The sequence below is a fragment of the Pseudophryne corroboree genome, chromosome 4 (assembly GCF_028390025.1).
Source record: "Pseudophryne corroboree isolate aPseCor3 chromosome 4, aPseCor3.hap2, whole genome shotgun sequence".
Classification (NCBI taxonomy): Eukaryota; Metazoa; Chordata; class Amphibia; order Anura; family Myobatrachidae; genus Pseudophryne; species Pseudophryne corroboree.
This window is the reverse complement of record NC_086447.1, coordinates 2,045,022-2,072,574: the sequence shown is the minus strand read 5'-3', so window position 1 is coordinate 2,072,574 and position 27,553 is coordinate 2,045,022. Positions and strand designations below refer to the sequence as shown.

The following is a 27,553-nucleotide window of genomic DNA, read 5'->3' as shown; positions in this document are numbered from 1 at the left end:
GACTGGAACAGTGGTGGGCACTGAGCTGAGGGGTGGGCGCAGAGTGGCTGGAACAGTGGTGGGCGCAGAGTGACTGGGACAGTGGTGGGCACTGAGCTGAGGGGTGGGCGCAGAGTGACTGGGACAGTGGTGGGCACAGAGCTGAGGGGTGGGCGCAGAGTGACTGGGACAGTGGTGGGCACTGAGCTGAGGGGTGGGCGCAGAGTGACTAGGACAGTGGTGGGCACTGAGCTGAGGGGTGGGCGCAGAGTGACTGGAACAGTGGTGGGCACTGAGCTGAGGGGTGGGCGCAGAGTGGCTGGAACAGTGGTGGGCGCAGAGTGACTGGGACAGTGGTGGGCACTGAGCTGAGGGGTGGGCGCAGAGTGACTGGGACAGTGGTAGGCACAGAGCTGAGGGGTGGGCGCAGAGTGACTGGGACAGTGGTAGGCACAGAGCTGAGGGGTGGGCGCAGAGTGACTGGGACAGTGGTGGGCACAGAGCTGAGGGGTGGGCGCAGAGTGACTGGGACAGTGGTGGGCACTGAGCTGAGGGGTGGGCGCAGAGTGACTGGAACAGTGGTGGGCACTGAGCTGAGGGGTGGGCGCAGAGTGACTGGAACAGTGGTGGGCACTGAGCTGAGGGGTGGGCGCAGAGTGACTGGAACAGTGGTGGGCACTGAGCTGAGGGGTGGGCGCAGAGTGACTGGAACAGTGGTGGGCACTGAGCTGAGGGGTGGGCGCAGAGTGACTGGAACAGTGGTGGGCACTGAGCTGAGGGGTGGGCGCAGAGTGACTGGAACAGTGGTGGGCACTGAGCTGAGGGGTGGGCGCAGAGTGACTGGAACAGTGGTGGGCACTGAGCTGAGGGGTGGGCGCAGAGTGACTGGAACAGTGGTGGGCACTGAGCTGAGGGGTGGGCGCAGAGTGACTGGAACAGTGGTGGGCACTGAGCTGAGTGGTGGGCACAGTGTTGAACAGTTTAATAGTTAGAATGGCCAGGACAGTATGGAGTACAGGGTGCAGTGTGAGTTGCTGGATCAGTGGGTAGTAGTGATCAGCGTAATATATGGGACAGCAGCAGAAGTGTGGAGGGTGGGGGGCACTGTGAGTAGCAGGGAGTGTTAGGAAGTGTAAAGGATGGAACCGTGGGCACAGTGTGGGATGTGGCTGGCGCTGTGAGTGGCAGGAGTAGCAGGGAGTGTTAGGAAGTGTAAAGGATGGAACCGTGGGCACAGTGTGGGGTGTGGATGGTGCTGTGAGTGGCTGGAGTAGCAGGGAGTGTTAGGAAGTGTAAAGGATGGAACCGTGGGCACAGTGTGGGATGTGGCTGGCGCTGTGAGTGGCAGGAGTAGCAGGGAGTGTTAGGAAGTGTAAAGGATGGAACCGTGGGCACAGTGTGGGATGTGGCTGGCGCTGTGAGTGGCAGGAGTAGCAGGGAGTGTTAGGAAGTGTAAAGGATGGAACCGTGGGCACAGTGTGGGATGTGGCTGGCGCTGTGAGTGGCAGGAGTAGCAGGGAGTGTTAGGAAGTGTAAAGGATGGAACCGTGGGCACAGTGTGGGATGTGGATGGTGCTGTGAGTGGCTGGCAGGGCAGTCAGTGTTGGGCAGTATAATAGTTTGAACAGTGAGCACACTGTGGAGGGTAGTGGGCGGTGAGTGGTGGATAAATGGGCAGTTGTAAGAAAACACTTCACAGGTTCATGATAAAACCTTGATCTGGCTGTATCTGGGACAAGCCTGTTCTTTGACATAAAACAACATAAGATCCATATGGCCTCATTGGTAACCATGGCTAATAAAATCTGTAAAATTAGCTTCCTCCAATATTCATAGATCCCAGAGATTCCCATCATTCACACAGAAAGTGCTAGAATCTGTAACATGGTCAGGTAAGTGCTGTGAGCTCCAATCAGTCTCCTGGTAACGTGCAGCTGTGCAGACTAGGTCTCATGCACTTTGTTCTGACTCCTGATTGCTGCAGCTGGGGATAGAATCTTTCTTGGCTCTGTGACTGATGGTGATTGGATGTTTCACTGTGACTGATGGTGATTGGATGTTTCAGCCTTTATAGGGAGTGTTCCTGGACACTCTGTTGTGGGTTGTAATCAGTCTGATGCTTTATTGTCCCGATTTATGCTCTGAGCTGCTCAGCGAAGTTCATCTTGTTGTATCATTTGGAAAGCCTGTTACCTCATGATGTTTCTCTATGGTGGAGCTAACCTGGACTCTATGAAATATTTATTAGGTATCTTATTACAATGATATGATTAGTGCATTCTCAAAAGAACTGTGTGGTATTTCATTATAGTGCAATTCATCTGGATTGTTCTGGAGAGCTACTCAATAACTCACTGCTGTGTAATTTACTTGTACTGTCTGGTAAATTCATTAGCTGTAAGCAGATATCAGCTGTAGAATACACTTGTGATATTGGAAAGAACTGTGCAGTATTTCTCTACAAGGCATTTACTTATGCAACTGTTACCTCTTATCAAGTCATATCTCTACTGTAGAATACACTTGTGATATTGGAAAGAACTGTGCAGTATTTCTCTACAAGGCATTTACTTATGCAACTGTTACCTCTTATCAAGTCATATCTCTACTGTAGAATATACTTGTGTTATTGGAAAGAACTGTGCAGTATTTCTCTCCAAGGCAATTACTTATGCAACTGTTACCTCTTATCAAGTCATATCTCTACTGTAGAATACACTTGTGATATTGGAAAGAACTGTGCAGTATTTCTCTACAAGGCATTTACTTATGCAACGGTTACCTCTTATCAAGTCATATCTCTACTGTAGAATATACTTGTGTTATTGTACAGATAGAGCCATGCTAATTGTGGCTTCATCTGTGCCTGGGCGCTCCCATCGCAGCGCCTGGGCCGCGCGCACGTCTGTGACGCGCACGCGACCCATTCACTTTAATGGGAGCGTCTCTGTGCACTCCTGTAGTGGGGCTAGGCGCCGGATCGCCTAGTCCCGTTGGGAGTGCATGTCTGCGTTGGAGCGGCTCCATGTGTATTTATATACAAGGCATTTACCTATGCAAGTAAAAATCCTGTTACTTCTGTTTAAAATACTTGTGTCATTTGTGAGAATTATCCATAAAAACATTAATTAGTGTGGTTTGTAAAACTGGTGATGATACTCTTCAGTGAAGATTACCCATGCTATCCTGAAGATCTGGCATGCTGTTTTCTGTGTAGTTTTAGTAGTCTGAGAGATGTGCTCTTCCGTTATGTGTCCCTGATTTTGCGCTTACACTACATAGAGTGTAAATCCTGGTGACCGCTGAGTGCCGGGGAAGGGGACTGTTCTGGACGTAGCACTCGGGGAGTGAGTTCTGTAAGATCAGGCTGACAGTGGGCACTTTGTAACTAAGGGACAGCCCTACAGTGAGGTGGGATAATACATACATAGCAGTCCATGGCAGTGATGTGTCACTGTCCTCTGCAGATCACAGGAAGTCTCAGCCCTCATTCTCCCAATGCTGCGTATTCTAGGTTAGGGCCAGGGAACGTGTGTGGGACTACACATCACAGCATGCCTTGCCACAGTTGCCCTGCAACAGCTTTGGTGTTAGGACATGCTAAACTGGGAATTCCTGCTTCTCATTGATCTCTTCTCCTGACACACAGCTAATGCCAGAACCTCAGCCTTCCCCAGTAATTAGCACCTACCCACTGCACCAGCCCCGACAGTCCCTCATGTTTCAGCACTGCGGCTGAGCTGTATCTGCTTCTCACTGACCTCTCCTCCTGACACACAGCTAATGCCAGAACCTCAGCCTTCCCCAGTAATTAGCACCTACCCACTGCACCAGCCCCGACAGTCCCTCATGTTTCAGCACTGCGGCTGAGCTGTATCTGCTTCTCACTGACCTCTCCTCCTGACACACAGCTAATGCCAGAACCTCAGCCTTCCCCAGTAATTAGCACCTACCCACTGCACCAGCCCCGACAGTCCCTCATGTTTCAGCACTGCGGCTGAGCTGTATCTGCTTCTCATTGATCTCTTCTCCTGACACACAGCTAATGCCAGAACCTCAGCCTTCCCCAGTAATTAGCACCTACCCACTGCACCAGCCCCGACAGTCCCTCATGTTTCAGCACTGCGGCTGAGCTGTATCTGCTTCTCATTGATCTCTTCTCCTGACACACAGCTAATGCCAGAACCCCAGCCTTCCCCAGTAATTAGCACCTACCCACTGCACCAGCCCCGACAGTCCCTCATGTTCCAGCACTGCGGCTGAGCTGTGTCTGCTTCTCACTGACCTCTTCTCCTGACACACAGCTAATGCCAGAACCTCAGCCTTCCCCAGTAATTAGCATCTACCCACTGCACCAGCCCCGACAGTCCCTCAAGTTCCAGCACTGCGGCTGAGCTGTGTCTGCTTCTCACTGACCTCTCCTCCTGACACACAGCTAATGCCAGAACCTCAGCCTTCCCCAGTAATTAGCACCTACCCACTGCACCAGCCCCGACAGTCCCTCATGTTCCAGCACTGCGGCTGAGCTGTGTCTGCTTCTCACTGACCTCTCCTCCTGACACACCGCTAATGCCAGAACCTCAGCCTTCCCCAGTAATTAGCACCTACCCACTGCACCAGCCCCGACAGTCCCTCATGTTTCAGCACTGCGGCTGAGCTGTATCTGCTTCTCACTGACCTCTCCTCCTGACACACAGCTAATGCCAGAACCTCAGCCTTCCCCAGTAATTAGCACCTACCCACTGCACCAGCCCCGACAGTCCCTCATGTTCCAGCACTGCGGCTGAGCTGTGTCTGCTTCTCACTGATCTCTTCTCCTGACACACAGCTAATGCCAGAACCTCAGCCTTCCCCAGTAATTAGCATCTACCCACTGCACCAGCCCCGACAGTCCCTCATGTTCCAGCACTGCGGCTGAGCTGTATCTGCTTCTCATTGATCTCTTCTCCTGACACACAGCTAATGCCAGAACCCCAGCCTTCCCCAGTAATTAGCACCTACCCACTGCATCAGCCCCGACAGTCCCTCATGTTCCAGCACTGCGGCTGAGCTGTGTCTACTTCTCACTGACCTCTCCTCCTGACACACAGCTAATGCCAGAACCTCAGCCTTCCCCAGTAATTAGCACCTACCCACTGCACCAGCCCCGACAGTCCCTCATGTTTCAGCACTGCGGCTGAGCTGTATCTGCTTCTCACTGACCTCTTCTCCTGACACACAGCTAATGCCAGAACCCCAGCCTTCCCCAGTAATTAGCACCTACCCACTGCACCAGCCCCGACAGTCCCTCATGTTTCAGCACTGCGGCTGAGCTGTCTACTTCTCACTGACCTCTTCTCCTGACACACAGCTAATGCCAGAACCTCAGCCTTCCCCAGTAATTAGCACCTACCCACTGCACCAGCCCCGACAGTCCCTCATGTTTCAGCACTGCGGCTGAGCTGTATCTGCTTCTCATTGATCTCTTCTCCTGACACACAGCTAATGCCAGAACCTCAGCCTTCCCCAGTAATTAGCACCTACCCACTGCACCAGCCCCGACAGTCCCTCATGTTCCAGCACTGCGGCTGAGCTGTGTCTGCTTCTCATTGATCTCTTCTCCTGACACACAGCTAATGCCAGAACCTCAGCCTTCCCCAGTAATTAGCACCTACCCACTGCACCAGCCCCGACAGTCCCTCATGTTTCAGCACTGCGGCTGAGCTGTATCTACTTCTCACTGACCTCTTCTCCTGACACACAGCTAATGCCAGAATCCCAGCCTTCCCCAGTAATTAGCACCTACCCACTGCACCAGCCCCGACAGTCCCTCATGTTCCAGCACTGCGGCTGAGCTGTGTCTACTTCTCACTGACCTCTCCTCCTGACACACAGCTAATGCCAGAACCCCAGCCTTCCCCAGTAATTAGCACCTACCCACTGCACCAGCCCCGACAGTCCCTCATGTTTCAGCACTGCGGCTGAGCTGTCTACTTCTCACTGACCTCTTCTCCTGACACACAGCTAATGCCAGAACCTCAGCCTTCCCCAGTAATTAGCACCTACCCACTGCACCAGCCCCGACAGTCCCTCATGTTTCAGCACTGCGGCTGAGCTGTATCTGCTTCTCATTGATCTCTTCTCCTGACACACAGCTAATGCCAGAACCTCAGCCTTCCCCAGTAATTAGCACCTACCCACTGCACCAGCCCCGACAGTCCCTCATGTTCCAGCACTGCGGCTGAGCTGTGTCTGCTTCTCATTGATCTCTTCTCCTGACACACAGCTAATGCCAGAACCTCAGCCTTCCCCAGTAATTAGCACCTACCCACTGCACCAGCCCCGACAGTCCCTCATGTTTCAGCACTGCGGCTGAGCTGTATCTGCTTCTCACTGACCTCTTCTCCTGACACACAGCTAATGCCAGAATCCCAGCCTTCCCCAGTAATTAGCACCTACCCACTGCACCAGCCCCGACAGTCCCTCATGTTCCAGCACTGCGGCTGAGCTGTGTCTACTTCTCACTGACCTCTCCTCCTGACACACAGCTAATGCCAGAACCCCAGCCTTCCCCAGTAATTAGCACCTACCCACTGCACCAGCCCCGACAGTCCCTCATGTTCCAGCACTGCGGCTGAGCTGTGTCTGCTTCTCTTTCAGTACATTTGATTTTGCATTTGAACTGGCACGCCAGGCCATGAAAGAGAAGCTTCCAGAGATCCACCTGAAGTATGCCATGTTCCTGGAGGATGAGGTAAGACTGCTTCACGATGAGCCTGTACCGGGCTGTATCTGTGTGACCGGGGCACTGATACCTGTACCAGGCTGTGTCTGTGTGACTGGGGTACTGATACCTGTACCAGGCTGTGTCTGTGTGACCGGGGCACTGATACCTGTTCCGGGCTGTGTCTGTGTGACCGGGGTACTGATACCTGTTCCGGGCTGTGTCTGTGTGACCGGGGTACTGATGCCTGTACCGGGCTGTGTCTGTGTGACCGGGGTACTGATACCTGTACCGGGCTGTGTCTGTGTGACCGGGGTACTGATACCTGTTCCGGGCTGTGTCTGTGTGACCGGGGTACTGATACCTGTACCGGGCTGTGTCTGTGTGACCGGGGTACTGATACCTGTACCGGGCTGTGTCTGTGTGACCGGGGTACTGATACCTGTACTGGGCTGTGTCTGTGTGACCGGGGTACTGATACCTGTACCGGGCTGTGTCTGTGTGACCGGGGTACTGATACCTGTTCCGGGCTGTGTCTGTGTGACCGGGGTACTGATACCTGTACCGGGCTGTGTCTGTGTGACCGGGGTACTGATACCTGTACCGGGCTGTGTCTGTGTGACCGGGGTACTGATACCTGTACCGGGCTGTGTCTGTGTGACCGGGGTACTGATACCTGTACCGGGCTGTGTCTGTGTGACCGGGGTACTGATACCTGTACCGGGCTGTGTCTGTGTGACCGGGGCACTGATACCTGTACCGGGCTGTGTCTGTGTGACCGGGGCACTGATACCTGTATTGGGCTGTGTCTGTGTGACCGGGGTACTGATACCTGTACCGGGCTGTGTCTGTGTGACCGGGGTACTGATACCTGTACCGGGCTGTGTCTGTGTGACCGGGGTACTGATACCTGTACCGGGCTGTGTCTGTGTGACCGGGGTACTGATACCTGTACCGGGCTGTGTCTGTGTGACCGGGGCACTGATACCTGTACCGGGCTGTGTCTGTGTGACCGGGGCACTGATACCTGTATTGGGCTGTGTCTGTGTGACCGGGGTACTGATACCTGTACCGGGCTGTGTCTGTGTGACCGGGGTACTGATACCTGTACCGAGCTGTGTCTGTGTGACCGGGTACTGATACCTGTACCGGGCTGTGTCTGTGTGACCGAGGTACTGATACCTGTACCGGGCTGTGTCTGCGTGACCGGGGTACTGATACCTGTACCGGGCTGTGTCTGTGTGACCCTGGGGTACTGATACCTGTACCGGGCTGTGTCTGTGTGACCAGGGTACTGATACCTGTACCGGGCTGTGTCTGTGTGACCGGGGTACTGATACCTGTACCGGGCTGTGTCTGTGTGACCGGGGTACTGATACCTGTACCGGGCTGTGTCTGTGTGACTGGGGTACTGATACCTGTACCGGGCTGTGTCTGTGTGACTGGGGTACTGATAGCTCTCTTGTTCTTTCAGGGAAAGTTTCCTGAAGCGGAGGCTGAGTTTGTTAAAGCTGGGAAGCCGAAGGAAGCTGTGCTCATGTAAGTGTCCGCTCCCTTCCCCGCGCCCCTTTCTCTTCCCCGCACCCTTTTCTCTTCCCCGCGCCCCTTTCTCTTCTCCCCCGCGCCCCTTTCTCTTCCCCCGCGCCCCTTTCTCTTCCCCCGCGCCCTTTTCTCTTCCCCGCACCCTTTTCTCTTCCCCGCGCCCCTTTCTCTTCCCCGCGCCCCTTTCTCTTCCCCGCGCCCCTTTCTCTTCCCCGCGCCCCTTTCTCTTTTCCGCGCCCCTTTCTCTTCCCCGCGCCCCTTTCTCTTTTCCGCGCCCCTTTCTCTTCCCCCGCGCCCCTTTCTCTTCCCCCGCGCCCCTTTCTCTTCCCCCGCGCCCCTTTCTCTTCCCCGCGCCCCTTTCTCTTCCCCGCGCCCCTTTCTCTTCCCCGCGCCCCTTTCTCTTCCCCGCGCCCCTTTCTCTTCCCCCGCGCCCTTTTCTCTTCCCCGCACCCCTTTCTCTTCCCCACGCCCCTTTCTCTTCCCCGCACCCCTTTCTCTTCCCCACGCCCCTTTCTCTTCCCCGCACCCTTTTCTCTTCCCCGCGCCCTTTTCTCTTCCCCGCGCCCTTTTCTCTTCCCCGCGCCCCTTTCTCTTCCCCACGCCCCTTTCTCTTCCCCACGCCCCTTCCCCGATCCTTCCTCATTCGTGCAGCGATGTCTTTTCCTTACCATACAACAGCACATTGTACACCCGGATATCCTCCCATTTACTGGGAGCCCCCAGAGAGTACAGGACCAGACCCACGTGGCTGCTGGAATCACCATGTGTGTCTGTTCACCCAGGTACGTCCATAACCAGGACTGGGATGCGGCACAGAGAGTGGCGGAGCTGCATGACCCGGGCAGTGTGGGCGATGTGCTGGAGGGCCAGGCGCGCTTTGCCTTTGAACAGAAGGATTACCAGAAAGCGGAGGCGTTCTTACTGCGCGCTCAGAGACCTGAGGCCGCCGTCCGGCATTACAAGGTGATGTGCTGCTAGAACAGGAGACAGCCGCCTGAGGTGTGTACCGCAGTCTGATATCTCCCATTCCCCTGCACAGGAAGCCGGCATGTGGAGCGACGCCATCCGCATCTGCAAGGAGTATGTTCCTGCCCTGCTGGAGCAGCTGCAGCAGGAGTATGAGCGGGAGGTGGGGAAGAGAGGAACCAGGTGACGGTCCTTACATGTTACTGTATGTAGAGAGTATGTCCTGTTCACACTACCACCGCCATATGCACCAGGACACCAGTGGTGGTGTCTACCAGAGCCAGTACATCCAATCACCAAGCCAGGTACAGCTTGTCCTGTACACACCACCACCGCCATATGCACCAGGACACCAGAGGAGGCGTCTTACTCATTCCCAGTGAGGAGAGGAGGCAGCTTACTCATTCCCAGTGAGGAGAGGAGGTGTCTTACTCATTCCCAGTGAGGAGAGGAGGTGTCTTACTCATTCCCAGTGAGGAGAGGAGGCAGCTTACTCATTCCCAGTGAGGAGAGGAGGTGTCTTACTCATTCCCAGTGAGGAGAGGAGGCAGCTTACTCATTCCCAGTGAGGATAGGAGGCAGCTTACTCATTCCCAGTGAGGATAGGAGGCAGCTTACTCATTCCCAGTGAGGAGAGGAGGCAGCTTACTCATTCCCAGTGAGGAGAGGAGGTGTCTTACTCATTCCCAGTGAGGAGAGGAGGCAGCTTACTCATTCCCAGTGAGGATAGGAGGCAGCTTACTCATTCCCAGTGAGGATAGGAGGCAGCTTACTCATTCCCAGTGAGGAGAGGAGGCAGCTTACTCATTCCCAGTGAGGAGAGGAGGCAGCTTACTCATTCCCAGTGAGGAGAGGAGGCAGCTTACTCATTCCCAGTGAGGAAAGGAGGTGTCTTACTCATTCCCAGTGAGGAGAGGAGGCAGCTTACTCATTCCCAGTGAGGATAGGAGGCAGCTTACTCATTCCCAGTGAGGAGAGGAGGCAGCTTACTCATTCCCAGTGAGGATAGGAGGCAGCTTACTCATTCCCAGTGAGGAGAGGAGGTGTCTTACTCATTCCCAGTGAGGATAGGAGGCAGCTTACTCATTCCCAGTGAGGAGAGGAGGCAGCTTACTCATTCCCAGTGAGGAGAGGAGGCAGCTTACTCATTCCCAGTGAGGAGAGGAGGTGTCTTACTCATTCCCAGTGAGGAGAGGAGGCAGCTTACTCATTCCCAGTGAGGAGAGGAGGCGGCTTACTCATTCCCAGTGAGGAGAGGAGGCGGCTTACTCATTCCCAGTGAGGAGAGGAGGCAGCTTACTCATTCCCAGTGAGGATAGGAGGTGTCTTACTCATTCTAAGTGAGGAGAGGAGGCAGCTTACTCATTCCCAGTGAGGAGAGGAGGCAGCTTACTCATTCCCAGTGAGGAGAGGAGGCAGCTTACTCATTCCCAGTGAGGAGAGGAGGCAGCTTACTCATTCCATGTGAGTAGAGGAGGCAGCTTACTCATTACATGTGAGGAGAGGAGGTGTCTTACTTATTCCCAGTGAGGAGAGGAGGCGGCTTACTCATTCCCAGTGAGGAGAGGAGGTGTCTTACTCATTCCCAGTGAGGAGAGGAGGTAGCTTACTCATTCCAAGTGAGGAGAGGAGGCAGCTTACTCATTCCCAGTGAGGAGAGGAGGCAGCTTACTCATTCCCAGTGAGGAGAGGAGGCGTCTTACTCATTCCCAGTGAGGAGAGGAGGCGTCTTACTCATTCCCAGTGAGGAGAGGAGGTGTCTTACTCATTCCCAGTGAGGAGAGGAGGTGTCTTACTCATTCCCAGTGAGGAGAGGAGGTGTCTTACTCATTCCCAGTGAGGAGAGGAGGTGTCTTACTCATTCCCAGTGAGGATAGGAGGCAGCTTACTCATTCCCAGTGAGGATAGGAGGTGTTTTACTCATTCCCAGTGAGGAGAGGAGGCGGCTTACTCATTCCCAGTGAGGAGAGGAGGCGGCTTACTCATTCCCCGTGAGGAGAGGAGGCAGCTTACTCATTCCATGTGAGGAGAGGAGGTGTCTTACTCATTCCCAGTAAGGAGAGGAGGCAGCTTACTCATTCCATGTGAGGAGAGGAGGTGTCTTACTCATTCCCAGTGAGGAGAGGAGGCAGCTTACTCATTCCCAGTGAGGATAGGAGGTGTCTTACTCATTCCCAGTGAGGAGACGAGGCAGCTTACTCATTCCCAGTGAGGAGAGGAGGCAGCTTACTCATTCCATGTGAGGAGAGGAGGCAGCTTACTCATTCCCAGTGAGGAGAGGAGGCAGCTTACTCATTCCCAGTGAGGAGAGGAGGCAGCTTACTCATTCCCAGTGAGGAGAGGAGGCAGCTTACTCATTCCCAGTGAGGAGAGGAGGCAGCTTACTCATTCCCAGTGAGGAGAGGAGGCAGCTTACTCATTCCCAGTGAGGAGATGAGGCGTCTTACTCATTCCCAGTGAGGAGAGGAGGTGTCTTACTCATTCCCAGTGAGGAGAGGAGGCGTCTTACTCATTCCCAGTGAGGAGAGGAGGTGTCTTACTCATTCCCAGTGAGGAGAGGAGGCAGCTTACTCATTCCATGTGAGGAGAGGAGGTGTCTTTCTTATTCCCAGTGAGGAGAGGAGGCGGCTTACTCATTCCCAGTGAGGAGAGGAGGTGTCTTACTCATTCCCAGTGAGGAGAGGAGGCAGCTTACTCATTCCATGTGAGGAGAGGAGGTGTCTTACTCATTCCCAGTGAGGAGAGGAGGTGTCTTACTCATTGCCAGTGAGGAGAGGAGGCAGCTTACTCATTCCATGTGAGGAGAGGAGGCAGCTTACTCATTCCCAGTGAGGAGAGGAGGCAGCTTACTCATTACCAGTGAGGAGAGGAGGTGTCTTACTCATTCCCAGTGAGGAGAGGAGGCAGCTTACTCATTCCCAGTGAGGAGAGGAGGCGTCTTACTCATTCCCAGTGAGGAGAGGAGGTGTCTTACTTATTCCCAGCATATATAATGAAGACTTCTTACTCATTCCTGTTATGTGTAATGGGAAGTCATGTTTTCCAATAGAGGAGCAGAGGCACTGATGGAGCAGGCCAGAGAGTGGGAACAGGCGGGGGAATATGGCCGTGCAGTGGATTGCTACCTGAAGGTGAAGGATCTGGACAACGTAGGAGTGATGGAAAAGTGCTGGCTGAAGGTAACGCACTATACCCTTCTGTTATACTATACACGCTCTGTTACCTTTGTTGGGTGAGTGGATTCCATCCTTACTCCCGTGTTAGGATCATTCTTCTATGCTGTCACCATGCGTTACATCCGGTACTGTATAATGTCCTTTCCTAGTGTCACTGCGTTACATCCGGTACTGTATAATGTCCTTTCCTAGTGTCACTGCGTCACATCCTGTGCTGTATAATGTCCTTTCCTAGTGTCACTGCGTCACATCCGGTACTGTATAATGTCCTTTCCTAGTGTCACTGCGTTACATCCGGTACTGTATAATGTCCTTTCCTAGTGTCACTGCGTCACATCCGGTGCTGTATAATGTCCTTTCCTAGTGTCACTGCGTCACATCCGGTACTGTATAATGTCCTTTCCTAGTGTCACTGCGTTACATCCGGTACTGTATAATGTCCTTTCCTAGTGTCACTGCGTCACATCCTGTGCTGTATAATGTCCTTTCCTAGTGTCACTGCGTTACATCCGGTACTGTATAATCTCCTTTCCTAGTGTCACTGCGTTACATCCGGTACTGTATAATCTCCTTTCCTAGTGTCACTGCGTTACATCCCGTACTGTATAATGTCCTTTCCTAGTGTCACTGCGCTACATCCGGTACTGTATAATGTCCTTTCCTAGTGTCACTGCGTTACATCCGGTACTGTATAATGTCCTTTCCTAGTGTCACTGCGTTACATCCGGTACTGTATAATCTCCTTTCCTAGTGTCACTGCGTTACATCCGGTACTGTATAATGTCCTTTCCTAGTGTCACTGCGTTACATCCGGTACTGTATAATGTCCTTTCCTAGTGTCACCGCTCTACATCCGGTACTGTATAATGTCCTTTCCTAGTGTCACTGCGTTACATCCGGTTCTGTATAATGTCCTTTCCTAGTGTCACTGCGTTACATCCGGTACTGTATAATGTCCTTTCCTAGTGTCACTGCGTTACATCCGGTTCTGTATAATGTCCTTTCCTAGTGTCACTGCGCTACATCCGGTACTGTATAATCTCCTTTCCTAGTGTCACTGCGTTACATCCGGTACTGTATAATGTCCTTTCCTAGTGTCACCGCTCTACATCCGGTACTGTATAATGTCCTTTCCTAGTGTCACTGCGTTACATCCGGTTCTGTATAATGTCCTTTCCTAGTGTCACTGCGTTACATCCGGTACTGTATAATGTCCTTTCCTAGTGTCACTGCGTTACATCCGGTACTGTATAATGTCCTTTCCTAGTGTCACTGCGCTACATCCGGTACTGTATAATCTCCTTTCCTAGTGTCACTGCGTTACATCCGGTACTGTATAATCTCCTTTCCTAGTGTCATTTGGCAAATAGTAATCTTATTACTTCGGCAGGGTTTATAGGGTGTCACAGGGAAACATCGGGGGGTTGTAGTGGTGGATGGAGAATTCGGCCACCAAACAGTTAAAGCTTTCAGTATATCCCAGGATGCCTGGCTCCTCCCCTCTGTAACCCCACCTCTCTGCTCGGGTCCTCCGTTTTTGTGGTGCCTGCAGAAAGCAGGAGCGCCGCTCAGCAGCCACAAAGCTTTTTCATTTTTACTCTGGGCTGTCAGAGCTGTATGTCTAGGAGACTCCCCACCCCACCCCCGCCATCGCCGAAACTCCTGCTGACCTATGACTCTGACGGGAACTTGTGGCGGGGGGACCACACACACACACGTCGGCTAGCACCGCTTGCTGAAGGGACCCCAGGACTGCGTGGCCGGCATTGGTGGGAAAGTAAGAAGGGTCTCCTTGTGGGACCCACATTGTGGTCTGCCACGCGTCTAGGGAGATGGACATGCGGCGCTGTCGTGAACACGGTCTCTGGGCAGTGACTCCACTAGACCACCAGGGTGTTTGGGGCACAGGTTCGGGTGTACAATACACCCATTTAAACGGCCCGCAGTATACCTGGGATGGAAGACCAGCACAGGGGAGGTGGTGCTGAACCTGTAGCCCCTACCCCAGCGCTGGGCGCCTATCTGTAACAGATTTCACGCCTTTGAGCTTCCTCACTCTCCCTCCTTCTCTCTGGAGATCCGGGCAGCCATGTCAGTGATCAGCAGGTCTCCGGAAACACTGAGCTCTAGGCCTCACCGTAACACGTCTGCAGCACGCCAGGTTTATACACTCTCTTATATCCTACCCGCTTCATATACAAGCTGAGGAGCTGATTCCAGTGCTCATTGCGGTGTGTACATTTCTCTGCATTGTGTGTGACTGTGTGGTAGTTCTGCTTTCCTTTCAGCTACACATATATACCTATCACTGTTATTCCTGTGCCCCGGCCGGTGCTTCAGCCACCTTGTTCACAGCACTTAGTTGTCTGTGTGTAGTCACATACCACACTGTGCCCCGGAGTGTAAAAGGCACGCACCTTGTTTCTGTAATAAAATGTCAAACAAAAAGGGGTCGCAAACCTGCAGAATCCCCTGCGCTACTCTCTTGTAGAGGTTGCTCTGCGGAATTACCTGCAGAGGATGTTCTACAGGATGACCTCTGTGTTAACGGTTCTACACCTCCTGGTCCGTCCACAGCTCCTGCTCCCACGCAAGAGCCTCCCTGGGCGGCTTTTTCACATGTTAGGTACTTTAGTGTATACAGGCTTACCCCGGCTATGGGTCCTCCTATGGCCATACCACCCAATTTACTACCAATTGTAAATCCACCCTGGGTGGATCCCCTTTCTACTCAGGTTCAGAAGCTAACTCAGACTCTGTCTACACAAAAGAACCTGACGGGCATACACAGGCTTCTGGTTCCTCAATCCACTCTACTCTCAGATTCTAGTGTGTCCTCTGAGGAAGAGGGGTGAGGAGACGGCTCCCTCCGTCACAGATTCCTGTGCAGCATAGGAGGACGCTCCCGTTCTGATAGATGGCTGATGCCTTTAGACATATTCTTCAACTATCTGATGAGGAACCTACACCAATTGCTAAGAAACAAAAGATTATTAAATCAGAGTTTCCACATTCTGATTATGTAATGCAGATCTGACAAGAACCCTACAACTCTCCTGGCCAGAAATTCACTCTGTCTAAATGCACATGGGTGGTCATTCCGAGTTGATCGCTAGCTGCTTTTGTTCGCAGCGCAGCGATCAGGCAAAAAAGCGGCACTACTGCGCATGCGTAAGCGGCGCAATGCGCACGCGCGACGTACTTTCACAACAGCCGAAGTAGTTTCACACAAGATCTAGCGAAGCTGACCGCAGAGTGATTGACAGGAAGTGGGTATTTCTGGGTGTCAACTGACCGTTTTCAGGGAGTGAGTGAAAAAACGCAGGCGTGCCAGATAGAAACGCAGGCGTGGTTGGGGAAACGCAGGCGTGTCTGGCCGAACGCAGGGCGTGTTCGTGACGTCAAAACAGGAACTAATAGTCTGCAGTGATGGCAAGCTAGGAGTAGGTCTGAAGCTACTCTGAAGCTGCACAAAGTTATTTTGTAGCCGCTCTGCGATCCTTTCATTCGCACTTCTGCTAAGCTAAGATACACTCCCAGAGGGCGGCGGCTTAGCGTTTGCACGGCTGCTAAAAGCAGCTAGCGAGCGATCAACTCGGAATGAGGGCCATTGTCTCGCTATCCTCTCCCTGCGGCAATATGTAGAAAGTGGGAAACTCCGCCCCCAATGAATTCTCATGTCACTCGTCTAATGATGACATCGACGTTGCATGTCACTACTGTCTCTTCTTTAAAAGAACCGACAGGCGCAGTGGCGGATTTAGGTGGGGTGGGGGGGGGGGGGGGGGGGGGCACCAAGGCATGTGCCCCCCCTGTAATTTTTAGTAGATTTTTGCATTTTATTTTTCTCTAACGTCCTAGTGGATGCTGGGAACTCCGTAAGGACCATGGGGATTATACCAAAGCTCCCAAACGGGCGGGAGAGTGCGGATGACTCTGCAGCACCGAATGAGCAAACAGGAGGTCCTCCTCAGCCAGGGTATCAAATTTGGAAAACTTAAATATAAAGCAGTCTGCGTGTAACAGTGACTGTGCAGGTGGTCGGGAGGTAAAGCAGTTGGCGTGTAACAGTGACTGTGCAGGTGGTCGGGAGGTAAAGCAGTTGGCGTGTAACAGTGACTGTGCAGGTGGTCGGGAGGTAAAGCAGTTGGCGTGTAACAGTGACTGTGCAGGTGGTCGGGGGGTAACGCAGTTGGCGTGTAACAGTGACTGTGCAGGTGGTCGGGGGGTAAAGCAGTTGGCGTGTAACAGTGACTGTGCAGGTGGTCGGGAGGTAAAGCAGTTGGCGTGTAACAGTGACTGTGCAGGTGGTCGGGAGGTAAAGCAGTTGGCGTGTAACAGTGACTGTGCAGGTGGTCGGGAGGTAAAGCAGTTGGCGTGTAACAGTGACTGTGCAGGTGGTCGGGGGGTAACGCAGTTGGCGTGTAACAGTGACTGTGCAGGTGGTCGGGAGGTAACGCAGTTGGCGTGTAACAGTGACTGTGCAGGTGGTCGGGAGGTAAAGCAGTTGGCGTGTAACAGTGACTGTGCAGGTGGTCGGGAGGTAAAGCAGTTGGCGTGTAACAGTGACTGTGCAGGTGGTCGGGAGGTAAAGCAGTCGGCGTGTAACAGTGACTGTGCAGGTGGTCGGGGGGTAACGCAGTTGGCGTGTAACAGTGACTGTGCAGGTGGTCGGGAGGTAAAGCAGTTGGCGTGTAACAGTGACTGTGCAGGTGGTCGGGAGGTAACGCAGTTGGCGTGTAACAGTGACTGTGCAGGTGGTCGGGGGGTAAAGCAGTTGGCGTGTAACAGTGACTGTGCAGGTGGTCGGGGGGTAAAGCAGTTGGCGTGTAACAGTGACTGTGCAGGTGGTCGGGGGGTAAAGCAGTTGGCGTGTAACAGTGACTGTGCAGGTGGTCGGGGGGTAACGCAGTTGGCGTGTAACAGTGACTGTGCAGGTGGTCGGGGGGTAACGCAGTTGGCGTGTAACAGTGACTGTGCAGGTGGTCGGGAGGTAAAGCAGTTGGCGTGTAACAGTGACTGTGCAGGTGGTCGGGAGGTAACGCAGTTGGCGTGTAACAGTGACTGTGCAGGTGGTCGGGAGGTAAAGCAGTTGGCGTGTAACAGTGACTGTGCAGGTGGTCGGGAGGTAACGCAGTTGGCGTGTAACAGTGACTGTGCAGGTGGTCGGGAGGTAACGCAGTTGGCGTGTAACAGTGACTGTGCAGGTGGTCGGGAGGTAAAGCAGTTGGCGTGTAACAGTGACTGTGCAGGTGGTCGGGGGGTAAAGCAGTTGGCGTGTAACAGTGACTGTGCAGGTGGTCGGGGGGTAAAGCAGTTGGCGTGTAACAGTGACTGTGCAGGTGGTCGGGAGGTAAAGCAGTTGGCGTGTAACAGTGACTGTGCAGGTGGTCGGGAGGTAAAGCAGTTGGCGTGTAACAGTGACTGTGCAGGTGGTCGGGGGGTAAAGCAGTTGGCGTGTAACAGTGACTGTGCAGGTGGTCGGGGGGTAAAGCAGTTGGCGTGTAACAGTGACTGTGCAGGTGGTCGGGAGGTAAAGCAGTTGGCGTGTAACAGTGACTGTGCAGGTGGTCGGGAGGTAACGCAGTTGGCGTGTAACAGTGACTGTGCAGGTGGTCGGGAGGTAAAGCAGTTGGCGTGTAACAGTGACTGTGCAGGTGGTCGGGGGGTAAAGCAGTTGGCGTGTAACAGTGACTGTGCAGGTGGTCGGGGGGTAAAGCAGTTGGCGTGTAACAGTGACTGTGCAGGTGGTCGGGAGGTAAAGCAGTTGGCGTGTAACAGTGACTGTGCAGGTGGTCGGGGGGTAAAGCAGTTGGCGTGTAACAGTGACTGTGCAGGTGGTCGGGGGGTAAAGCAGTTGGCGTGTAACAGTGACTGTGCAGGTGGTCGGGAGGTAAAGCAGTTGGCGTGTAACAGTGACTGTGCAGGTGGTCGGGAGGTAAAGCAGTCGGCGTGTAACAGTGACTGTGCAGGTGGTCGGGAGGTAAAGCAGTTGGCGTGTAACAGTGACTGTGCAGGTGGTCGGGAGGTAACGCAGTTGGCGTGTAACAGTGACTGTGCAGGTGGTCGGGGGGTAAAGCAGTCGGCGTGTAACAGTGACTGTGCAGGTGGTCGGGAGGTAAAGCAGTTGGCGTGTAACAGTGACTGTGCAGGTGGTCGGGAGGTAACGCAGTTGGCGTGTAACAGTGACTGTGCAGGTGGTCGGGAGGTAAAGCAGTTGGCGTGTAACAGTGACTGTGCAGGTGGTCGGGGGGTAAAGCAGTTGGCGTGTAACAGTGACTGTGCAGGTGGTCGGGAGGTAAAGCAGTTGGCGTGTAACAGTGACTGTGCAGGTGGTCGGGGGGTAAAGCAGTTGGCGTGTAACAGTGACTGTGCAGGTGGTCGGGGGGTAAAGCAGTTGGCGTGTAACAGTGACTGTGCAGGTGGTCGGGGGGTAAAGCAGTTGGCGTGTAACAGTGACTGTGCAGGCGGTCGGGGGGTAAAGCAGTTGGCGTGTAACAGTGACTGTGCAGGTGGTCGGGAGGTAAAGCAGTTGGCGTGTAACAGTGACTGTGCAGGTGGTCGGGGGGTAAAGCAGTCGGCGTGTAACAGTGACTGTGCAGGTGGTCGGGAGGTAAAGCAGTTGGCGTGTAACAGTGACTGTGCAGGTGGTCGGGGGGTAAAGCAGTTGGCGTGTAACAGTGACTGTGCAGGTGGTCGGGGGGTAAAGCAGTTGGCGTGTAACAGTGACTGTGCAGGTGGTCGGGGGGTAAAGCAGTTGGCGTGTAACAGTGACTGTGCAGGCGGTCGGGGGGTAAAGCAGTTGGCGTGTAACAGTGACTGTGCAGGTGGTCGGGAGGTAAAGCAGTTGGCGTGTAACAGTGACTGTGCAGGCGGTCGGGGGGTAAAGCAGTTGGCGTGTAACAGTGACTGTGCAGGTGGTTGGGAGGTAAAGCAGTTGGCGTGTAACAGTGACTGTGCAGGTGGTTGGGAGGTAAAGCAGTCGGCGTGTAACAGTGACTGTGCAGGTGGTCGGGAGGTAAAGCAGTTGGCGTGTAACAGTGACTGTGCAGGTGGTCGGGGGGTAAAGCAGTCGGCGTGTAACAGTGACTGTGCAGGTGGTCGGGAGGTAAAGCAGTTGGCGTGTAACAGTGACTGTGCAGGTGGTCGGGGGGTAAAGCAGTTGGCGTGTAACAGTGACTGTGCAGGTGGTCGGGAGGTAAAGCAGTTGGCGTGTAACAGTGACTGTGCAGGTGGTCGGGAGGTAACGCAGTTGGCGTGTAACAGTGACTGTGCAGGTGGTCGGGAGGTAAAGCAGTTGGCGTGTAACAGTGACTGTGCAGGTGGTCGGGAGGTAAAGCAGTTGGCGTGTAACAGTGACTGTGCAGGTGGTCGGGAGGTAAAGCAGTTGGCGTGTAACAGTGACTGTGCAGGTGGTCGGGAGGTAACGCAGTTGGCGTGTAACAGTGACTGTGCAGGTGGTCGGGAGGTAACGCAGTTGGCGTGTAACAGTGACTGCAGGTGGTCGGGAGGTAAAGCAGTTGGCGTGTAACAGTGACTGTGCAGGTGGTCGGGAGGTAAAGCAGTTGGCGTGTAACAGTGACTGTGCAGGTGGTCGGGGGGTAAAGCAGTTGGCGTGTAACAGTGACTGTGCAGGTGGTCGGGAGGTAACGCAGTTGGCGTGTAACAGTGACTGTGCAGGTGGTCGGGGGGTAACGCAGTTGGCGTGTAACAGTGACTGCAGGTGGTCGGGGGGTAAAGCAGTTGGCGTGTAACAGTGACTGTGCAGGTGGTCGGGGGGTAAAGCAGTTGGCGTGTAACAGTGACTGCAGGTGGTCGGGAGGTAAAGCAGTTGGCGTGTAACAGTGACTGTGCAGGTGGTCGGGGGGTAAAGCAGTTGGCGTGTAACAGTGACTGTGCAGGTGGTCGGGAGGTAACGCAGTTGGCGTGTAACAGTGACTGTGCAGGTGGTCGGGAGGTAACGCAGTTGGCGTGTAACAGTGACTGCAGGTGGTCGGGAGGTAAAGCAGTTGGCGTGTAACAGTGACTGTGCAGGTGGTCGGGGGGTAAAGCAGTTGGCGTGTAACAGTGACTGTGCAGGTGGTCGGGGGGTAAAGCAGTTGGCGTGTAACAGTGACTGTGCAGGTGGTCGGGGGGTAAAGCAGTTGGCGTGTAACAGTGACTGTGCAGGTGGTCGGGGGGTAAAGCAGTTGGCGTGTAACAGTGACTGTGCAGGTGGTCGGGGGGTAAAGCAGTTGGCGTGTAACAGTGACTGTGCAGGTGGTCGGGGGGTAAAGCAGTTGGCGTGTAACAGTGACTGTGCAGGTGGTCGGGGGGTAAAGCAGTTGGCGTGTAACAGTGACTGTGCAGGTGGTCGGGGGGTAAAGCAGTTGGCGTGTAACAGTGACTGTGCAGGTGGTCGGGGGGTAAAGCAGTTGGCGTGTAACAGTGACTGTGCAGGTGGTCGGGGGGTAAAGCAGTCTGCGTGTAACAGTGACTGTGCAGGTGGTCGGGAGGTAAAGCAGTTGGCGTGTAACAGTGACTGTGCAGGCGGTCGGGGGGTAAAGCAGTTGGCGTGTAACAGTGACTGTGCAGGTGGTCGGGGGGTAAAGCAGTTGGCGTGTAACAGTGACTGTGCAGGTGGTCGGGAGGTAAAGCAGTTGGCGTGTAACAGTGACTGTGCAGGTGGTCGGGGGGTAAAGCAGTTGGCGTGTAACAGTGACTGTGCAGGTGGTCGGGGGGTAAAGCAGTTGGCGTGTAACAGTGACTGTGCAGGTGGTCGGGGGGTAAAGCAGTCTGCGTGTAACAGTGACTGTGCAGGTGGTCGGGAGGTAAAGCAGTTGGCGTGTAACAGTGACTGTGCAGGTGGTCGGGAGGTAAAGCAGTTGGCGTGTAACAGTGACTGTGCAGGTGGTCGGGGGGTAAAGCAGTTGGCGTGTAACAGTGACTGTGCAGGCGGTCGGGGGGTAAAGCAGTTGGCGTGTAACAGTGACTGTGCAGGCGGTCGGGAGGTAAAGCAGTTGGCGTGTAACAGTGACTGTGCAGGTGGTCGGGAGGTAACGCAGTTGGCGTGTAACAGTGACTGTGCAGGTGGTCGGGAGGTAACGCAGTTGGCGTGTAACAGTGACTGTGCAGGCGGTCGGGAGGTAACGCAGTTGGCGTGTAACAGTGACTGTGCAGGCGGTCGGGGGGTAACGCAGTTGGCGTGTAACAGTGACTGTGCAGGTGGTCGGGGGGTAAAGCAGTTGGCGTGTAACAGTGACTGTGCAGGTGGTCGGGGGGTAAAGCAGTTGGCGTGTAACAGTGACTGTGCAGGTGGTCGGGGGGTAAAGCAGTTGGCGTGTAACAGTGACTGTGCAGGTGGTCGGGAGGTAAAGCAGTTGGCGTGTAACAGTGACTGTGCAGGCGGTCGGGGGGTAAAGCAGTTGGCGTGTAACAGTGACTGTGCAGGTGGTCGGGAGGTAAAGCAGTTGGCGTGTAACAGTGACTGTGCAGGTGGTCGGGGGGTAAAGCAGTCGGCGTGTAACAGTGACTGTGCAGGTGGTCGGGAGGTAAAGCAGTTGGCGTGTAACAGTGACTGTGCAGGTGGTCGGGAGGTAAAGCAGTTGGCGTGTAACAGTGACTGTGCAGGCGGTCGGGGGGTAAAGCAGTTGGCGTGTAACAGTGACTGTGCAGGCGGTCGGGAGGTAACGCAGTTGGCGTGTAACAGTGACTGTGCAGGCGGTCGGGAGGTAACGCAGTCGGCGTGTAACAGTGACTGTGCAGGTGGTCGGGAGGTAACGCAGTTGGCGTGTAACAGTGACTGTGCAGGTGGTCGGGAGGTAACGCAGTTGGCGTGTAACAGTGACTGTGCAGGTGGTCGGGAGGTAAAGCAGTTGGCGTGTAACAGTGACTGCAGGTGGTCGGGAGGTAACGCAGTTGGCGTGTAACAGTGACTGTGCAGGTGGTCGGGAGGTAAAGCAGTTGGCGTGTAACAGTGACTGTGCAGGTGGTCGGGAGGTAAAGCAGTTGGCGTGTAACAGTGACTGTGCAGGCGGTCGGGGGGTAAAGCAGTTGGCGTGTAACAGTGACTGTGCAGGTGGTCGGGAGGTAACGCAGTTGGCGTGTAACAGTGACTGTGCAGGTGGTCGGGAGGTAAAGCAGTTGGCGTGTAACAGTGACTGCAGGTGGTCGGGAGGTAACGCAGTCGGCGTGTAACAGTGACTGTGCAGGTGGTCGGGAGGTAACGCAGTTGGCGTGTAACAGTGACTGTGCAGGTGGTCGGGGGGTAAAGCAGTTGGCGTGTAACAGTGACTGTGCAGGTGGTCGGGAGGTAAAGCAGTTGGCGTGTAACAGTGACTGTGCAGGTGGCCGGGAGGTAAAGCAGTTGGCGTGTAACAGTGACTGTGCAGGTGGTCGGGGGGTAAAGCAGTTGGCGTGTAACAGTGACTGCAGGTGGTCGGGGGGTAAAGCAGTTGGCGTGTAACAGTGACTGTGCAGGTGGTCGGGGGGTAACGCAGTCGGCGTGTAACAGTGACTGTGCAGGTGGTCGGGGGGTAACGCAGTTGGCGTGTAACAGTGACTGTGCAGGTGGTCGGGAGGTAACGCAGTTGGCGTGTAACAGTGACTGTGCAGGTGGTCGGGAGGTAAAGCAGTTGGCGTGTAACAGTGACTGTGCAGGTGGTCGGGAGGTAAAGCAGTTGGCGTGTAACAGTGACTGTGCAGGTGGTCGGGAGGTAAAGCAGTTGGCGTGTAACAGTGACTGTGCAGGTGGTCGGGGGGTAAAGCAGTTGGCGTGTAACAGTGACTGTGCAGGTGGTCGGGGGGTAACGCAGTTGGCGTGTAACAGTGACTGTGCAGGTGGTCGGGGGGTAAAGCAGTTGGCGTGTAACAGTGACTGTGCAGGTGGTCGGGGGGTAAAGCAGTTGGCGTGTAACAGTGACTGTGCAGGCGGTCGGGAGGTAACGCAGTTGGCGTGTAACAGTGACTGTGCAGGTGGTCGGGGGGTAACGCAGTTGGCGTGTAACAGTGACTGTGCAGGTGGTCGGGGGGTAAAGCAGTTGGCGTGTAACAGTGACTGTGCAGGTGGTCGGGAGGTAAAGCAGTTGGCGTGTAACAGTGACTGTGCAGGTGGTCGGGGGGTAAAGCAGTTGGCGTGTAACAGTGACTGTGCAGGTGGTCGGGAGGTAACGCAGTTGGCGTGTAACAGTGACTGTGCAGGTGGTCGGGGGGTAAAGCAATTGGCGTGTAACAGTGACTGTGCAGGTGGTCGGGGGGTAAATCAGTCGGCGTGTAACAGTGACTGTGCAGGCGGTCGGGGTGTAAAGCAGTCGGCGTGTAATAGATACGGTGCAGGCGGTCGGGGTGTAAAGCAGTCGGCGTGTAACAGATACGGTGCAGGCTGTCGGGGTGTAAAGCAGTCTGCGTGTAACAGATACGGTGCAGACGGTTGGGGTGTAAATCAGTCGGCGTGTAATAGATACGGTGCAGGCTGTCGGGGTGTAAAGCAGTCGGCGTGTAACAGATATGGTGCAGACGGTTGGGGTGTAAATCAGTTCGCGTGTAATAGATACGGTGCAGGCGGTCGGGGTGTAAAGCAGTCTGCGTGTAACAGATACGGTGCAGGCGGTTGGGGTGTAAAACAGTCGGCGTGTAACAGATACGGTGCAGGCTGTCGGGGTGTAAAGCAGTCGGCGTGTAACAGATACGGTGCAGGCGGTTGGGGTGTAAAACAGTCTGCGTGTAACAGATACGGTGCAGGCGGTTGGGGTGTAAAACAGTCGGCGTGTAACAGATACGGTGCAGGCTGTCGGGGTGTAAAGCAGTCGGCGTGTAACAGATACGGTGCAGGCGGTTGGGGTGTAAAACAGTCGGCGTGTAACAGATACGGTGCAGGCGGTCGGGGTGTAAAACAGTCGGCGTGTAACAGATACGGTGCAGGCGGTTGGGGTGTAAAACAGTCGGCGTGTAACAGACACGGTGCAGGCGGTCGGGGTGTAAAGCATTCTGCGTGTAACAGACACGGTGCAGGCAATGTAGGAGCCCCTTATTAGACAATTTACACCCCCCTCCCCCTGCTCTTATCTGGGAAGACCTGTAGTTATCTGTAATTGCCATTTAGACGAGGGATATAATCAGAACCATGTTACAAAAGAAATAGTTTAGGGTGTGAAAGTCGCCCACAAATCACTGGCCCTGGCTCCCCAGGAGCTAGGACGTGGCTCATTCACATTCTCACCGTGTCGGCATTTGGACAACATGACGCCGTACCTTAACAAAGTGACACAACAGCGAGAGACACATGGTCTCCACACAGTGCCTGCGCAAATATCACCTAGTGATGCGTTGCTGCCAGCCAATCACAGGCCTGGGAACCCCAGCTCCGCCTTCTTATGATGTGGTATATGGTGGAGCTGAACCGGCAGAGGGTAACAGCATGTGGTACGTATTGTGTCATGTTCTGTATGTGTGTATGAATGGTTACTCTGTGGCCTCGCTGGCCCGTCTAGCACTGGGAGCAGAGCTGTATTAGTTACTGGGATACTCCGCTCCTTCCTTGCACCTCTGAATGTCATTTCTGGTCAGCGGAATTCTGCATCTGAGATGACCTTTCACCTCTCCCTAGGCCGCCGAATTATCCATCAAGTTCCTGGTTCCAAGCAGAAGTTTGGAAGTAATTCATGTGGTCGGCCCTAAGCTAGTGTCTGCTGGAAAACACAATGCGGTAAGAGACTGTGTATATAGGGTATGTGTCGATCCTCCCCCCGTGTGTGTATACAGGGTATATATCCCCCCTCCCGTGTATGTGTATATAGGTTATATATCCCCCCTCTCGTGTATGTGTATATAGGCTATTTATCCCCCCTCCCGTGTATGTGTATATAGGCTATTTATCCCCCCTCCCGTGTATGTGTATATAGGGTATATATCCCCCCTCCCGTGTATGTGTATATAGGGTATATATCCCCCCTCCCGTGTATGTGTATATAGGGTATATATCCCCCCCTCCCGTGTGTGTATATAGGGTATGTGTCCCCCCCCCCGGTGTGTGTGTATACAGGGTATATATCCCCCCTCCCGTGTATGTGTATATAGGGTATACATCCCCCCTCCCGTGTGTGTGTATAGGGTATGTGTCTTTTCCCCTCCCCCCCTCTCGTTTATGTGTATATAGGGTATATATCCCCCCTCCCGTGTACGTGTATATAGGGTATACATACCCCCTCCCGTGTATGTGTATATAGGGTATATATCCCCCCCTCCCGTGTGTGTTTAGGGTATATATCCCCACCCCCACCCGTGTATGGGTACATAGGCTATATGTCTCTACCTCCTGTGTGTTACCCTACTAAAGTGACCATTAGAGGATCGGTACACGGAGCTGGTGGTTATGTTCCTGGTACCAGTGATGACGTGTGCTGTGTGACATAGCGTGTTACCCTGCTGGAAGCGGCATTAGAGGACAGGAGGCTGCGGCCATTGGGGTACACGGAGCTGTTGGTTATGTTCCTGGTACCAGTGATGACGTGTGCTGTGTGACATGGCGTGTTACCCTGCTGAAAGCGGCATTAGAGGACAGGAGGCTGCGGCCATTGGGGTACACGGAGCTGGTGGTTATGTTCCTGGTACCAGTGATGACGTGTGCTGTGTGACATGGCGTGTTACCCTGCTGGAAGCGGCATTAGAGGACAGGAGGCTGCGGCCATTGGGGTACACGGAGCTGGTGGTTATGTTCCTGGTACCAGTGATGACGTGTGCTGTGTGACATGGCGTGTTACCCTGCTGGAAGCGGCATTAGAGGACAGGAGGCTGCGGCCATTGGGGTACACGGAGCTGGTGGTTATGTTCCTGGTACCAGTGATGACGTGTGCTGTGTGACATGGCGTGTTACCCTGCTGGAAGCGGCATTAGAGGACAGGAGGCTGCGGCCATTTGGGTACACGGAGCTGGTGGTTATGTTCCTGGTACCAGTGATGACGTGTGCTGTGTGACATGGCGTGTTACCCTGCTGGAAGCGGCATTAGAGGACAGGAGGCTGCGCCCATTGGGGTACACGGAGCTGGTGGTTATGTTCCTGGTACCAGTGATGACGTGTGCTGTGTGACATGGCGTGTTACCCTGCTGGAAGCGGCATTAGAGGACAGGAGGCTGCGGCCATTGGGGTACACGGAGCTGGTGGTTATGTTCCTGGTACCAGCGTGAGATGACGTGTGCTATGGCGTTTTACCCTGCAGGTAGTGGCCATTAGAGGACGGGCTGCATAATGATTGCGGCAGTGCAGGGTGATACGGTCAGAGGGTCACAGCTGATCACCACCCAGTGTACTCTCTTGTGTACCATAATCCTAGATGTAAGACATATTCCCCATGTCTGGGCTTTGCAGTGATTTCTGCAGTGCACGGCTGTTGTCTGGTGATCACACGTCCTCTGCTGAATCTATGAGGCTGGGTTGGATCAGGAAGCACAGTGTTCCTGCCCTCTGCCCTATTCCCTGGCTTTTATAAAGTTCTGCAATGTTTATCCTCGAAGGGACGGGGCTTAATGTCATCATACCTAGTGGTGACGCATTTAAGACCCACCCCTTCTGGTTCTGCACAGAAGCAACTTTTATTGGGAGTCTTTCTGCGGGGCAGACGAGTGAACCCTGGCAGTGCTTAGTACTAGTCCCACTCATAAATAGAAGCAGTGGGTGTCACGATTCTGGGTGCGGTGATTGTTCAGATACGCCAATCTGAGAACGCTGCCCGTGACAACTTACTGATTACCACCAGCAGAAGAACCAGTTGCTGCGCCAGCCAGGCTAAGCGACCTTTGAGGGACCACGCCCAGGGCAAGCTTCTGCTCTCACCCGCACACAATTATTAATACGTAAAAAATTAGGTAACATGAGCCTCTCAAGGTTGTGGTTTAAAAATACAGACAACCAGAACTAAAATTAAGATAATTTAATTTAAGTAAAAACTTCAAAGCTTATTGTTACAGAAAAAAGAAAGGTTACAAGAATATAATAGTGTAAATAGCCACATAAGTAATTACAATCTCAAGAAATAAAAATAGGGGAAAAAAGGTACAAAATTCATATCACCTAGGCAGGGCTGAACGCTGATTGAGGTGAAGTCTCCTCCGGTAGGTATGTTTCATTATGATCATCTCGACCCCTTCACTATAATGAATGAATTGTGTCCCATATTTAAACCCCTTCCAATTCACCTCCAGCCCCCACCGCTTG

General features: G+C 54.0%; 1 protein-coding gene across 7 annotated transcripts in view; it reads left to right on the top strand.

The window, feature by feature from the left end:
• IFT172 (intraflagellar transport 172) overlaps positions 1 to 27,553 on the top strand; it is a 553,694-nt gene that overhangs the window by 387,798 nt on the left and 138,343 nt on the right. For 6 of the 7 annotated variants that reach the window (XM_063914909.1, XM_063914907.1, XM_063914905.1 and 3 more), the window contains exons 31-36: positions 6,619 to 6,712; positions 8,157 to 8,221; positions 9,007 to 9,187; positions 9,264 to 9,373; positions 12,240 to 12,369; positions 24,950 to 25,048. In XM_063914909.1, coding sequence (XP_063770979.1) covers positions 6,619 to 6,712; positions 8,157 to 8,221; positions 9,007 to 9,187; positions 9,264 to 9,373; positions 12,240 to 12,369; positions 24,950 to 25,048 — 679 coding nt within the window. The remainder of the gene's footprint in view (positions 1 to 6,618; positions 6,713 to 8,156; positions 8,222 to 9,006; positions 9,188 to 9,263; positions 9,374 to 12,239; positions 12,370 to 24,949; positions 25,049 to 27,553) is intronic. The other variant, XM_063914906.1, reaches the window with a different exon arrangement.